This window comes from Phaethon aethereus (genome assembly GCF_964289735.1).
Source record: "Phaethon aethereus genome assembly, chromosome: 1".
Lineage (NCBI taxonomy): Eukaryota > Metazoa > Chordata > Aves > Phaethontiformes > Phaethontidae > Phaethon > Phaethon aethereus.
This window is the reverse complement of record NC_138575.1, coordinates 214,260,419-214,276,295: the sequence shown is the minus strand read 5'-3', so window position 1 is coordinate 214,276,295 and position 15,877 is coordinate 214,260,419. Positions and strand designations below refer to the sequence as shown.

Sequence of the window (15,877 nt, the reverse complement as noted above, 5' to 3'; positions counted from 1 at the left end):
GTGTTGCCGGAGAGAACCCATTTGCAGATTTTTTTGGCTTAAATATCTGGAATTCTTACTTGACACTAAATAGCAGGAGATTGCAGAACATATATCACGTGCAGCTGAAGGGAATTGCACTTACCACTTGGAAATCTACCCTTCTACACCGTTATAAGATGACAGATTGTGAACTGATATGCATTCATACAGCATTGTTGGAATTAATCAAATTATGTTTATTTATACCAAAAGAAAATGTGACAAAGCACATGCCCTAAAGGAGAATATACTGCGTAGTGCTGTGCGGAAGTGGCTTTTACACTTTTATATTCGTAATTCCATATGTCATTTTTCAACTGCCACTTTACTTCCTCTGCAAAGTTAAGATAATTTTGTATTATGCAGGTTAAATCTTATTTACTGAAAATTAAAAAAAAAACCCAGGTGTTATTTGTAAGCAAAACAGCATTTCACTTGACTTGCAGTCAGACTGAGAGACAAGAATTTGTAAGGTTACAGAGTTTGAAATTTTTGACAGCAAAGTGCAAATGGTCTCTTCAGAGTTCATTTGAAAAATAAATTTTTGCTCTAAGAAAAGAGCCTTTAAGGAAAAAAGTATTTAAATTGCAAAAGCTGAAATTATTTGGATGTCTCTTAAAAGCTCCAGTTGCAAAGTGTAATTTCGTTCTATAGATACTCATTTTATGAGGGTGGCATAGTCTGACCTTTATTTATAGTATATAAAGTATGTATGTAGCACTGGTGAGGCTACACCTCAAATCCTGTGTTCAGTTTTGGGCCCCTCACTACAAGAAGGACATTGAGGTGCTGGAGTGTGTCCAAACTAGGGCAACAAAGCTGGTGAGGGGTCTGGAGCACAAGTCTTATGAGGAGCGGCTGAGGGAACTGGGGTTGTTCACCCTGGAGAAGAGGAGGCTGAGGGGAGACCTTATTGCTCTCTACAACTGCCTGAAAGGGGGTTGTGGTGAGGTGGGTGTTGGTCTCTTCTCCCAAGTAACTAGTGATAGGACGAGAGGAAATGGCCTCAAGTTGCACCAGGGGATTGGATATTAGGAAAAATTTCTTCACCGGAAGGATTGTCAAGCATTGGAACAGGCTGCCCAGGGAGGTGGTGGAGGTAATATCCCTGGAGGCATTTAAAAGATGTGTAGGTGTGGTGCTTAGGGACATGGTTTAGTGGTGGACTGGGCAGTGCTAGGTTAATGGCTGGACTCGATTTTAAAGGTCTCTTTCAACCTAAATGATTCTATGATTCTAGTTTCTGTTATTGTTTGCATTCCATAACTTACACAGGTTTGCGTTGCATTATATTTTTCTTGCAGTTTGAAATAATCATGTAGGGCAAGCGGAGATTCTAGTCACTCCAAAAGATAGGACCACAGCAAAAAATAAATAAATGCTTGATGCATTTTGAACCCAAAGGAATTGCATTATGGGCTGCTTTTAAAAAAGTCCACCTTGTCCCTAAAAGCAGTCCAAAATGCTATTGTAGGATTGTAGCAACTGTACTATTAATATTTTGTGTTCCACTTACTGTTAATTAATGTCAGCAAACATGGTTTTGCAGAAAATGTGTTTGCCATGGTAGCCTGGTTTCCTTTTTAAAATTAGTTTACAAGTTGGAGTAGGAAAGTTGACTGTCATAATTACAATGTGTCAATGGCTTTGCAAGGGATTTTTTTATTAAGAATGTGCACTGTAAAATAGCTAGTGATACCACATCTGTGGTACTGTGTCCATTTTTGGATGCAGATATTACTTCATTTCTTCTTTTAATCTTAACGTTTCTTTCAAGAGTGGGTTCACCTGAGGGCCACCAAGATGATTTGAGGACTGGGTCATATGATGTGCAAGGAGAAGCTGGGAGAACTGGGTTTTAAGCTGGAGAAAAAAAGCTTAGGGGAGATTTTAATGCTACCTACACCTCTTGGAGGTGTGAAGTGATGGAATGAAAGGCAATGCATACAAGCTGAAATACAGGAGATTCTGAAGAAATACAAGGAAATATGTCATCATGGGAGAGTGGCCAAATACTGGAACAGGTTGCCCAGTGAGGCTGTGTAGTCTCCATCCTTGGAGATGCTCAGAACTCAATTAGTCAAGTTCCTGAGCTACCTGTTCTAATTAGGCCTGCTTGAGGCTGGACCAGATGGTCTCCAGAGGTCCCTTCCAACATAAATTGTTCTTTGATTCCATGAAAAGCACACATTAGGTGGATTAAGAGGCTGACGCACATATCTCAGAGTAGACCAGTGGGCTGTCATACTGAATTATATAATGTTTTCTCAGTGCCATCAGCACTGGATTGGGCCTTACTAAGCAGATCTTGAACCATTTAGAAGCAAACTGAAATTTGCCAGGCATAAAATTTGGAGACAGAGTATTAATTTCCAAAGCAGTTGAAAAAACAATGCAGAGGGTGTGGCAGATGTGGAAGAACCTGGATCATTTGGTAACCTGCCGTCATCCAAATGAAGTATATTTTAATGCAGCCCAAGCCACAATTACTTATATCCATTCTGGCCTAACAGCTGTATATTGTTGTCTGTGTCAACAAAAAAGTTTATTATGCTTTTCATTGTGTCTTTTAATCATATGCAGTTCTAACTTTTTAGATTAATGTGTTTTCCTAGTTCCAGAATTTATTTGATGTATGGAAGAATCTCAAGGTGTTTGTTGTGTAGTTGAAAACAGATTTTATCATGGGAAAGTGTCTAGATAACTACAGCAAATGAAGATTATGTGAATTCAAGATGAGCTTTGGAATTAAATTGGTATTGAAATTAGATTGATCTGCTCCCTGATTTTGAAAGAAATGGTAGCGGTAAACTGTTAATTAAAACACTGAAATGTTTCAGGTACTGTGGATTATGGATATTATCACACTACGCTCTCAATTCGTACTGTGTGCTATATTACTAGCTTATAGAGGAATATCTCCAATTTACGTGTTACAAAAGAGAAATAACTAGGGCTAATCCTGGTCTCTGCTCACCCACAGGGTACTAGTTGCTTCCTGCGTTGGGTACGAAACCTAGATGATGAGCTTCATGCACTTGTAGCTGGTGAGTCCATTACAAGAAGTTTATATGCCTCTGTTGGGAGTCTACAAATATTTCTCTTGTCTGTCCTCCCATTCCCTTTCAGACTTCTGTGATGAAAATAGGACAGTGTACATCAAGGTTGTGTCAAAGTGACAGTGGTGTTTCAAGTAGCTTCAAATGAAGAGTTGCAATTAAAATCGTAAGGCAAATTCAATCAAATAGTGTGTTTTTTACATCAGTTTTCAAGGATAATATATTATTGTATGCACAAATGTGAACTTGTCCTTTATTTTCCAACTGTAGCAATGTGAGGTTCAAACACTGACTCTTCCATACATGGCAGGATACACATTCGAAAGAATGAGCTCCACTTTTGTGTGGTGGTGCAGGCCCTTCCCTGCTGGTTGTGCATCTATCACGTATTGGAACCTCAGGGGTCTCTCTTCTTTGTGGGATGAGAGAGGAAATTTGATGCTATGTTCCTGAGCCCTGAACTATAGATTTATTTCAGGGCTTCAAAATATCTTTTTTTTCAATGACATAAACCGTATTTTGATGGGCAGCACAGGAACATCACTGAACTTTGTTGTCGCAACAGAAAGCATAATCTCATGCAGTGTCTGTTGAGCTGGCATACTGCAACAGCAACAATAAATCACGATCTTAACAATACTTTTGTTTTCTAATTGTTACAGGATGTCTAGCAGGAATTTCTATGATGTTTTACAAAAGTACTACTATCTCTATGTACCTGGTGTCCAAATTGGTAGAGGTAAGATATTACCCTTGTTACAGAGTTCTTCAATTTCATCTATTTTTTCAAGGCCGAAAAAGAAGATTAACTTCACGGGCTTTGTCAGACAATTCCAGTATAATACAAAGTTGCGTGGCAGTGGTGTGTTTCAGTACGTGTGTGCCTAGAGGCAGTGCCGTTCTGTGGTCTCATTTCTTTCTTATTTTCTGTTCTGTGACTCATTTTAAAAGTCCTTTATTCACTGGTCTCCATGTATATTCTCCATGAATTTTTTTGATCTCTTGATAGCCCTTTGCTTTGTAGCTTTTGCAGATTTTTTTAAATATGAAAGTTCCAAGAATGTCTATTCTGCCAGAAACATAAATCAGGCCTAGTCTTTAATTGCAGATTTATTGCCAAAAGCTACAGCTTAACTTCCTGCCTTTGTTCCTTAATTTTGGCATTCAACAATCTAAGATAACTCAAAATAGCTTAGGTTTTAGTCTATAGCTGGAGTTGTTGTCAGTATACTTCAACTGATTGAATTCCCAGCTTTGCAATGAACTTTGTTCTAATTACTATTTCTCAGGCTTGAGTTATTTCTATGAACTTGTTAAAATTAGGAGCCCTGGGGAGAAAAAAGAGTTTGTAGAGTTTGGGTATGTTGACTATACTTTGCTAACCAGCTTTTGATTTCTTTCTGTGATTTTTCCATAAAATTGGGACTTAGTCATGGTTATTTCCCCAACAGCACCACTGGAATAGGTTGAGAGCGTTCTCTTATTATGCATCATCCCCAAATCACAAAGCTTTCTCCTGCACACCTAAAGGGCCTCATTCCCTAGTGATATTTATCCACCTTCATTACCAGAGCAGAATTAATTTTAAAGAATATAAAAGAAGGAACTTTCTTTTTAAGCATAAAATTAAACATTAAAAGGGAAGATATACTCCGTTAGATTTACTCTGTTTATTCATGCGCCTTGTAATCCTAGACCAAGCTCTGAAGGTCTAACATAATGGTTTTATAAAAGCAACTCTGAGTTATCCATATTGACTTTTAGAACACCAGTTGTAAAAAAACAATATTATCTTGTATTGCTGATGGTTTTCTCTGGACTTTGAGACATTGTGGCTGCATTGAAATAAGAAAAGTGCTGTGTGTTCTTTCTTTCTTTCTTCTTTTTTTTCACTACTTTTATCATCTTATGCAAGCCAAGGGTAACTGACCAAAGAGGCGTGTGCTGCTTTGGAAGGTCAGGCTGTGCTCAGGAAAATAAACTTAACATGTTTTCTCAGAAAGTAAAGTATGTGATTTCAAGCTGTTTAAGAACAGTGAATATTCACTTTGTTGGAATAGTTATTGCGTGGTTCTTTTGCTTTTTTAGAATGAAGAATTTAACATAGCAAACTTTCCCTTTTTATATTTAAGATCTATACTACCCTTTTAACACCTAAGCTTTTGCTAGGTCCTGTTCTATGTGTTAATAGCCTCTTATTCTGTTGATCTTGGATAACTTCTATAAGTTGTCTCAATCAATGTCATGTTTGTGGGCATATACAAAAATATATAAGCATAGGTTAGTAATGTTGACATGTTTTTTTGAAAAGATAAAGTAAATGAAAAGTAAAAAACTACTTTATTTTGTTTCATTCAGTATTTTTTGTTTATTTTGATAGACTATATACTTCAAAGGCATTGAAGCGGGGAAGGTTCCCTATTTTCCTCATGCAGACAGCATCATCTATGCCATTTCTACATCAATATGCTTTCAGGCAGTAAGTATGTTGTCTTCTGACAGAACATGAAGTTCTTTTAGTTTAAGTCAAATGTTGAATGAAATGAGGAGCACAGGGATACAGTGATATAGAAAGGATGATGTGATGTAGCGATTCCAACAAGATGCTGTGAATCGGGGCTCCTGCATCCTGCTTTTGAGTATCACTGTAGGAAGATCATTTCTAGGACTCAAATTTCTGGCATACTTATAGCTGAACACATTATACAAAGCACTGAATTCTTTGGACGGGATCTTAAAACGCATTGATCTAGAAGATGAACATAAATGTATGAACTTTCATAAGCATACGAAAGGACAGTTTCTCAAGGAGACAATATATTGTAATATTTTATGTAGTTTTTTTAATCAACTGGAAGTTTTTACTTTCAGCTAACTTGAATAGAAGTTGCCTATTTGAAAAAACCTGCAAAAATTGGCAAGGAAACATGAAGTTTTGCATTCAAAACAAGCTGGAATAATCATCTTTTGCACTTCCCAAGCCAATTACATGCCTTCACCCTCAGTCCTTTTATCGGCTGCATCAGCTAGAAAAGCTCCTTTTCAGTGGTACCCAAATCACTACTATTTCACTACCACTCTCAATTTCTAGACCTTCTGCTGAAACATCCCACTGAATGTTTTCTGGACCTCCATAACTATATGTATTTTTTGTACCCCTCGATAAAGAGAATATAAAATGACCCTAAAGCAGTCTTTTGCTCTCTCGTGCTTAACGGAACAGTTCCTCTCCTCCTCCTCATTGCTCCCATGTGTTTGCGAATATCTCTCATTCTAGTAGCAAAGTGAACTGATATTTTAGTGCTTGGGGAGTGCCTGAAGGTCTACAGCACTGAGATCTCCAAAATACTATTTGCAAGGACCATCGTATAAGGCTAACAGAAATAAAGTTCATATGAGAAAAGAGGACATTTTTTTTCATTACTTAGTTGGAAAGGGAATCCAAGATAGATATAAATTGCTAGGTTTAGGAGGGAGGAAGGAGGGGGGAATTAGCAAAGGGGTGTATGCTGAGATGTTTGTTACTCACTATATTCATAAGTGACCTGGAAAAGTAATAGAGTAGAGAGAAGACAAGTATTTTAGTTATGTAACATTATTTAAGATACGTAATATGAAATACAAAGATGACTACAAGAAATGGTAGATCACAAAATGCAGAATGAGTGAGGGATAAAATAGCAGGTAAATTTGGCATCCACAAGTGCAAAATCATGTACGTAGGAATAATAAAGATTATTGTTGCTTTCTCTGCAATGAGATCTAAGTTAATTGCCACCATGTTTGAAAGATAGTCTTCTGGGAATATCAGCCTGTGCTGGTGGTGGTCATGTAGAGCATGGAATTCAGCTGTGAGCAGTTTGTCTACTGACAGCGCCGGACCTTGGCAGGTGATCACAGCTGCTTTCGGTCAATGAATCATGAGATCATTTAAAAAAAAAAATTAGAAAAAAATATACATATTTTCATAACTACCCTTTCACTGGTTTTTGGCAATGGGATGTAGTGGATGAAGCTTTTGCCTGAAGCTGTCAGCTGGCTTTGACAGAATACTCTCCTTTGCAGGCTGTAATGGAAGTTCAGAACCTGAGACCTTCGTACTGGAAATTTCTTTTACGGCTAACAAAGGGCAGGTATGTAATCAGGGGTATGTTATGGCTTGTCTAAACACGTCATTGATTACATTCAACTTTCTACGTCATTCACTATCAAGGCAGAGCCATAGGAGCACGTATGGGCTAATTTCCTGAGTGTTTGCTTTTCAAATGGTTTCCAGTCCACTTGAAGCTCTTCACTGCTGAAGCGACAGTGATAGGTTTAGTCTAATGACAGGAGCAAGGTCTTAAATCTAGTTAAGACTGTTTAGCAAATTACTGTTTTACTTGAAGGTTTTTTTTATCCTTAGTTTACTTGGAGAGTGGAACGCTTTCAGGTTTCACTGGAATATGAAGAAACGGGTAAAAAACTATACAGGTTGAAGAAATCAGTATGTACAGTAATTGACAACATGGTATTACTATGTGTTTAAAAGCATTACTAGAAATGTCAGAGTATTTCCTAAGAATTCTTTGAAGATTTAGTATTTTTTTTTAATAGGACATCTATTTCAGTTGGGGAAGGAATTATTTTCTTGGAAAACTAATGAAAAATTTTCACTGATTATAACCATAAATTTACACTGTAATATCTTACTGGATATTTTTTCTCTTGTTTGCTGCAGGGATCTAAAATGCTTACCTTTTAAAGTAAATTTTGCTGTAACTGGTTTATAAAAATACAATTTAGTGAAATGTACACTATTATGCTGATGTAAACAAGGCGTCCAAATCTTGATGTAGATCAGTTTATGCATGGGATTATAAAAAGTAATGCTGTTTGTGACAGTGAGCTCTCCAGACTATAAAAATAGAAGTGAAATCAGAGGCCAGTCCCTGGACCACGTTGAACCTACACTCCCCATGGCACAGCACACTCTTAGCTGGACATGAGGTGACTGAAGACGTTGCTAGACATAGTGGGAAGCTTTCCTTGGGACTCCTGGAGGCAGTCTGCAGGCAACCTCTGAGGCCATGCAAACGTGATATGGGGGATGATGTCAGTGCAGATGTCCAATTTTGGCTGTATTTTTCCCTCTTATGCTAAGTCATAAGACTGCTGTAGTTAAAAGAGAGAGGAGGGAAAAGAAATGCTGTTCTGCTCATTTATTTTATCTGAAGCAAATCTCTGTAATAGTAATTCTGACACTCTCTCCATAGAGGCAATTTCTTTTGCCATTTCGTAGGCCTTTCTACAATCTTGAAAAGTAAAGAAAAGGCATTAGGTTTTAACACCTAAAATAACGGTGTTATTTTATCAAATTGTTCTCCAGACTTGGGCAGGCATGGACAGAGTTTGCTCTGCTAGGGTGAGAGAACAACAGTATATTTTGTTTTGACCTTTTTTGTGGATTTAAAGGTAGAAGGGGACTCTCTTCTTTCCCTTTTTTCACAAGCTGTGTTATATAAAGTGTTTCTACACAAAACATTAAATTTGGGAAACGTATTTTATTTTAAATCTTTATTGCCCAAGATGAAAAACTTGTAGTCTCTAAACAGTGCAGGCTGAAGCCTGTATTTCAAAGATTTGTATACTCTTTCCTAGAATCATAGAACAGTTTGGGTTGGAAGGGACCTTTAAAGGCCAGCTAGTCCAACTCCCCTGCAGTGAGCAGGGACATCTTCAACTAGAGCAGGTTGCTCAGAGCCCCGTCCAACCTGACCTGGAATGGTTCCAGGGATGGGGCATCTACCACCTCTCTGGGCAACTTGGGCAAGTGGTACACTGCCTTCATTGGGAAAAATGTCTTCCTTAGATCTAGTCTAAATCTGCCCTCTTTTAGTTTAAAACCATTACCCCTTGTCCTATCACTACAGGCCCTGCTAAAAAGCCTGTTCCCATCTTTCTTATAAGCCCCCTTGAAGTCCTGGCAGGCTGCAATAAGGTCTCCCCGGAGCCTTCTCTTCTCCAGGCTGAACAACCCCAACTCTCCCAGCCTGTCCTCACAGCAGAGCTGTTCCAGCCCTCTGAGCATTTTTGTGGCCTCCTCTGGCCCCGCTCCAACAGGTCCATGTCTCTCCTGTGCTGAGGGCTCCAGAGCTGGACAGAGGACTCCAGGTGGGGTCTCCCCAGAGTGGAGTAGAGGGGCAGAATCCCCTCCCTTGCCCTGCTGGCCACGCTGCTTTGGATGCAGCCCAGGATGTGGTTGGCCTTCTGGGCTGCGAGCGCACATTGCCGGGTCATGTCCAGCTTTTCATCCACCAGGACCCCCAAGTCCTTCTGGGCAGGGCTGCTCGCCATCCCTTCATCCCCCAGCCTGGATTGATACAGGGGGTTGCCCCTACCCAGGTGCAGGACCCTGCCCTTGGCCTTGCTGAACCTCATGAGGTTCACATGGTCCCATGCCTCGAGCTTGTCCAGGTCCCTCTGGATGGCACTTTCATGAAGTGAAATAATTTTAATAATTTTTTTAATAAATTAATTTGTTATTTTGGAAATAATTTTAATAATTCTATTTTTTTTTAAGTTAATAATTTGTTCACTTGCTCATGTCTCTTCTTTTTCAGATTTGCTCTCATGAACAGGAAAGTTTTAGATGTGTTTGGTACTGAAGCATCCAAGAACTTCAAGGATTTCACACCTAAGCTTGACCCAAGATACACTCTTGTACCACCAGAGCTACCGCTGGAGCTGTCTTGAAAATGATAGTGGATCTTGTCATTGAATGTGATCAGTGTTTTGTCCTGAAAAGTTAATTAACTTAACAGTTGTGTATATGGAGGAGGGCTTGGGCTCCACTTCAGTATTATTTCAATGAGAAATGTTTTTTACCAGTGAAAAATACTGAAGCTTTGCAGGAAGATGTGGCTTAGTGATTAAGCCCCTCCCATAAGCAGAAATTATTTCTGGATTACTGTAGTTGGTTGACAGTATGGTAGATTCCTGAATGAATTAAACAAATGAGTAATATATTTAGAGAGGTAAAACATAAATATGCATAATAATTTCAAAAATTCTGTAGTTTCTGCCGGTAGAATATTTCTTGGTAAAACTAAAAGTAATTCTTAATGTAGAAAGGAAGACAAATGGCATAGTTTAGGTCCAAAATTTTACCTGATCTTAAAAGTATTGCAGTAGGGTGAAAATGCCTCCTTGGCTTTCTAAATTGCATCACCTATTTATCTCAAAAGAGCCACTGCCCACTCATTATTTAAAATTACAGTATTTTTACACAGCTATGCTTGCAAAATAAGGCATTCCTTAGGAAAAGAAAATACGTATCAATTCGGAAATCACATTCCAGGGCTGTAAATCCCACTGACGATACGGATAACAGAGAAGGAAAACAGGAAGGCGGTACCAGTGACTGCCGCGCCATGAGGAGCAGCGGGGTGTGGTGGTCAGCATCTGCCAAGTGGAAAATGACAAAACCGGCAGAGGAAGGAATGAAATGTTCCAGCCTCTGAGATGGTGCTGGAAAGAGCAGACAGTTACAAAAATAAAAAGCCAAGAAAAAACAAAATGGAAAAAAAAAAAAAAATCCCCCAAAATATACTGAAATTAAATGTTTATTTTTAAAGGGCTTGACATTGTCACTTTAGATGGCATCTGGTTGTTTGTCAGGCTGCAACGCCAGCCAGCATTTCAAGCATTTCTTTAAAAGAGAACTGACCCCTGAGGTTAAACTGTTATAAGAGAACAGTTCTGATGATCGTATTAATAGTATTTTTTCCCTCTACTCAGTGAAGAGCGGTTTTCCGTCGGTCCATCAGACAGCCACGACTGGGGCAGTTACATTAAATTTAACATGGTACTCAGTGCAAATAACTCCCTACGCAAATTATATCTCAGTTTTACCCTGCCTATTTCTGCAGATAATAGTTTTTGTTCTAAAGCAAGACCTTGACAATGCTAATTGCCTTTTTTGCTTTTTGGGGCTTTTTTTTTTGTTAGAATCCATTCAGGTGATGGTGAATGGTGTTCATTACCCTAGAACTTAATGAAAAGAGGAACTATATTCACATTCAACTTAAAAGAGACAAGGTAAGCCAGGGAATGGAAATTGCAGTAGGTTGCATGTATTTTTTTTTTTTAAAGAAGAAATTGGTGTTTTATTGGAAGGCTTTGTCAGATCATATAAATCGGATTAATGAAAAGAATTTTTGTCTTGTAACACTTTTATCCTACCCTAGCCTTAAGCATATTTTAATTCCTATTAGTTTAATATCTTATTACCAAATATACAGTAATTTTTATCAGATTTACAGAAATGTCATGAAAATTGTACCAATCTGTGCACAAAATCTGTTTCTTCATCAGCTACTGTAACAGTGATGCTTTATCACTGCTACAAAAGGTGCTTCATCCTTTAAAACAGCGGTTGTCCAAGTTAGTGTGAATAAAGTTCTGCAAGCTAGTTTGTATGCAATATTTTATTGCTTGAAATATTATATAAAAATTCCTCAAAAGGAAATAAAAGTTAATTCAACAAGAACTTTAAAAGGATTGTAATAGGTTTGTAGTGTTTTTCAACTGGAATACAGTCTAATGTATTTGACCTTGTAAACTCTGAAAGTTATATATTTTAGGTAATGTGTTAGAACTCACACGCTGTATTATGAATATTTTCTAGTGCAAATATATACCATTCTCAAACATCAAGATATTTTATAGATGGATTAATTTTCTTCACTGGAATGACGATTGTGATTGTTTCTCTATTTGAGTTTAAAAAAAATTTCAAGTACTACATCTCAGCAGCTATACAACAGTTTTGTCTATGTTTTCTTGCTTCCAAAATTCACAGTCCTTGTTTTGAGATATTTTCATGTAATATAAAAAGAAATTAAAAATTTTTAAATTATTTTTATTCAAATCAAGTATATGTAAGAGAAAAAAAATAAAGTCCTAATGTTTTTCCCAATAATAAACAGTTGCTGCTTGAAAAAGTGACTTTTTGTCTATATTGTTGTTAACAAGCCATCTGGAATCAGAAGTGAAGTAATACTTGGTGGTGAAGGAACGCCAGGAATGTGACTGAGCCTTTAAATTGTACGTATTTGTTACGTAATAAAGTCCTAACGCAGTGAAAGTGAAGAGTTAATGCCAAAGCAGCTCAGCTGACAACGTCAGCTCTGCACTTCCGTAGGTGATAATGCAATATGGGTGACTTCATTTCATGTTTCTTTTTTGGACAGAGAAAGCCACGTGGCCCGTTGTGAAGGCAGCAGAAAGCTGCACGCCTCCAGCTCTGCCTGCTGCGTGGCCAGGCGGATGGGCCTCATGTCAGTGAAATGGCAGCGTCTCCCACCACCTGATGTGGTGCGGCTGTTTATTTTTCTGATCATATGACGGGTATCTGATCACGTCGAACTTCTTGCCATCAAATGTCGAAAGTCAACCTGAAATACCGCAGTTCCTTGATAGAGGTTTGGGTGTACTTATGGAGGCTGCGCAGGAAGACGGTGCTCGACTCCCTGCAGGCATCTCGGGAGGGTGTACCGAGAGCTGCTGCCTCATCCATGGCTCCCAGGAGTCAGGAGCAGGTATGTCTGCGGTAGGCAATTTTTTCATCTTTCCATGAGGTTGTTTGCGTGCACAGCTCTTCGGGAGAGTTCATCTCCATCCCTACCATTCTTAACACACCGCCCTTACTGTGCACCTCGTTCTCGCTGTGGCTGTAGTCCCCCTCTCGCAGCCAGAACCCATGCTCCCTGGGTCAGATCGCAGGGATTTGCCCCAGTTCCTCTTGGTTCTTCATCCCTCCCTACCTCCAGCCAGCCCAGTGTCAGCTGTCCCCTGTCCTCCCTTCTCTCTTGCAAATGCCCTTACAGCCCTTGGGTGCCTCCTTTTGCATCTCTCAGAATCACAGAATCACTAAGGTTGGAAAAGACCTCTAAGATCATCAAGTCCAACCATTAACCCAACACCACCATGCCCACTAAACCATGTCCCGAAGTGCCATGTCTACATGTTTTTTGAACACTTCCAGTGATGGTGACTCCACCACCTGCCTGGGCAGTCAGTCTCCTCCAGAACCGCTCCTTCATTGGGCACCCAAGGGAGCGCGGCTCCCACCCATGGGAACAGTCAGACAGGGGTGTTCCCCCGTGCACCCTAGCTTTAGCTGCCACCCTTGGGTCTTGGTCGGCAGAGCTGCTTCAGGAGCAGCAGAACTCAGCAGTCCACATCTAGAGTTTTCCCCTCCCAATCCAAGAGATTCTGGCCGTGACTAAGATACATGTGCAACATCCCGGAGTGAATGTTGCGGTCCTTCTTTTATCTTTTATGACGGCTACTTGTTAATATCCTTTTCCTGCCACCTTGCAGCTGATTTTCAGGCCATATGAGATTGCTCCCATTGCAGACCTTCATCACTTATGCTCACCTTGTGGAGGTGGCGATCCACTAAAGGAGAGGATTTTTTTTTTACAGAATCATTTGAAATCTAGGACAAGGCTGAGATTAGTGCAGATTTGCTGGGTTTGTGTGTGGTAGATACTTCCACCAGGGAGCACATGAAGGCATAGAGAAATTTTGATCTTTTAGAGAGCTAATAATAGAAGCAAAGAGTGCTTATAATTACACATTTTTAGTTTTTATAGATAACGCTGTCTCAGTTCATGAGGAAGATGAGTAAAACATCAGAACTGCTTTGGTGTAGACTGAGTGATTTCACTGCTGAAGGTAAAAGCTTGAGCTTCCTCGTATTGTCTCACACCTGGGTATCCAGGATAATCTCAGAAGCTCTACCTTCTGCAGGTGGTAGTGCTCGAGCCAAGGCTGCCCTGAGAACATACGTGTTTCTGTTGTGTGGCCAAGAATACCCATGTTCCTCATAATTTCTTAACCAGAATGAGAACCAAGATGCCTTCCATAATATGGACCACCTATAATGTGAACAACCTAGTCTATGGACAACCATAGCTATGTTCTCCAAGTAGCTCCGCATACCTCTCATCGCAGACCTGGGATCCTTTTAGCCCATCCATCTTAGAAGGGACATTTCTGAGAACTGTCAGTAAGGCTCAAAAATAATTTTCAGAAAACTTGTTGGGTTGTTCCCCTTCTCCTTTGAGAGTTTCCCTTCCTTTTGCCCAGGCCATTGTGCTTTTGCGTTTGTTTGAGGATGTGGAAAGGGTGGTGACATCCCAGACAGAGAGGTCTGCTGTGGTCTGAGCTCAGCCCTGTGCTTGGTGCGTTAAAAATTCAGGCCAGCTTGTGTGAAAATGCTTCAATTCCCAACTCTGCCAGAGGGAAATATTTCTGGACACGTGGTCCAGAAATACCACACACCACACGGGGTGGGTGTGCACTGACAAGGCACAAAAAGACAGAGAGCAAGAAAATCAGGGATGCTTAAGCTGAGGTTTTACTTTGTTTAGGGTATCTTTTCCACAACTACTTTTAACATGGAGCAGAGGAGGGCCCAGGCTCTCTCCATCAGCATCAGGGTTATGAATCCTCGCCGTGACGCAGAAGAAACATAGGGCCAGGGAGAGGGTGGTATGTGGCAAAATGCAGCTGGGGCCAGTGAAGTCATTTTGGTGGCCATAGCTTTGTGCCCAAACACTCGTCTGGAGTTTTCCATTTCCAGATTTGTGTCTCTAAGCAGTGAGGCCTGTGCCAGGGAGACTGGCATTTCCCTCGCTTCGACCTTGTTCTGCACCCGAATGCACCCAGCACTGGGGGGTACTTGGCAAGTGACTCAATTTGGGGGGAGGTCCTTGCTTTCACAAGTCACCTCCTTTTACAAAAGCATTTTCTCCCACTCCTTTGAGGATACAATGGAAGAATTTGACACCTTCCCTTGAGCTACACAGTTTCATGGATTTTTGTATTATTTAGTAGAAGATCCTGAATGTTTTATTTATCCTATAGGTACATTTACAGTAACATTTGAGGCAAGGATATTTTTCCCCCATAAGGAGCCTATAACTGCTGTTGCGGATGTACTGGCAAAATCACCCAACACTTCCCTTTGCCTTTGGCCACGTTGAAAAGGGGTCGCTTCACTCAGGACACAGCACCCACCTTTTGCAGCGGATGGATTATGTCCTTCCATCTCCATGAAGACAGTCACTCATTTTACCAGCAGGCTCCTTTGAGCATGGCGAGCAGAAATGTGAACTAGAGCCCACTTTGATCTTAAGGACTTTTTTTTTTCCCCTGGTACAGTCCAGGGAGTTTTCCACTTGCTAATTAAAATAGAGAGAGGTCAGAAGAATTTCAAATATCAATGCCAAGGCTTTACCCAGGATGGAAGAGGCTGGTTGGAAATCCAAGCGGACGATTAATCTTCTCACGCTGGTGGAATCCAATCAATGTTTTTTTCCCCTCAGCTGCCACAGCGGAGACATAAGGAACGCTGCCGTGGCTGTCGGAGCAGGAGCGGACGGGACTGTTCCCAGGACTGCTTGAAGGTTACAGAAGACCTGATCACACAGGGTCCGGGACAAAAGCAAGGCTTTTTTCTGTGTTTTCCTATTATTTTTAAGAGTGAAGACCTGCTTTCCGATGGCAGGCAGTAAAAGCTTGCAAGAAGGGGCAGGTTGGGCTGGGGTCAACTGACCTGGTGTGAGACGGTCGCACATTAAAATGCTGCTGCTTGCACCATTTTGATACAAACGTAAAAAGAGTCCTGAACAACCCAGAGATGTTGTTTTGCTCATTGTCTATTGGTTGTAAAAAAAATAAAATAAAATCAGGCATTTCCAGCCCAGGCCGCTTGTGATTATATTCACAAATGGATTTAATGTCTC

General features: G+C 40.2%; 1 protein-coding gene across 1 annotated transcript in view; it reads left to right on the top strand.

The window, feature by feature from the left end:
* Positions 1 to 9,815, top strand: part of TMEM135 (transmembrane protein 135) — a gene marked incomplete at its 3' end in the record, with an annotated part of 196,066 nt that extends 186,251 nt beyond the window's left edge. Inside the window, exons 11-15 of the mRNA XM_082001436.1 lie at positions 3,005 to 3,068; positions 3,743 to 3,819; positions 5,461 to 5,559; positions 7,146 to 7,213; positions 9,683 to 9,815. Of these exons, the coding sequence (XP_081857562.1) occupies positions 3,005 to 3,068; positions 3,743 to 3,819; positions 5,461 to 5,559; positions 7,146 to 7,213; positions 9,683 to 9,815 (441 nt within the window). The remainder of the gene's footprint in view (positions 1 to 3,004; positions 3,069 to 3,742; positions 3,820 to 5,460; positions 5,560 to 7,145; positions 7,214 to 9,682) is intronic.
* Positions 9,816 to 15,877: the final 6,062 nt, after the last annotated feature.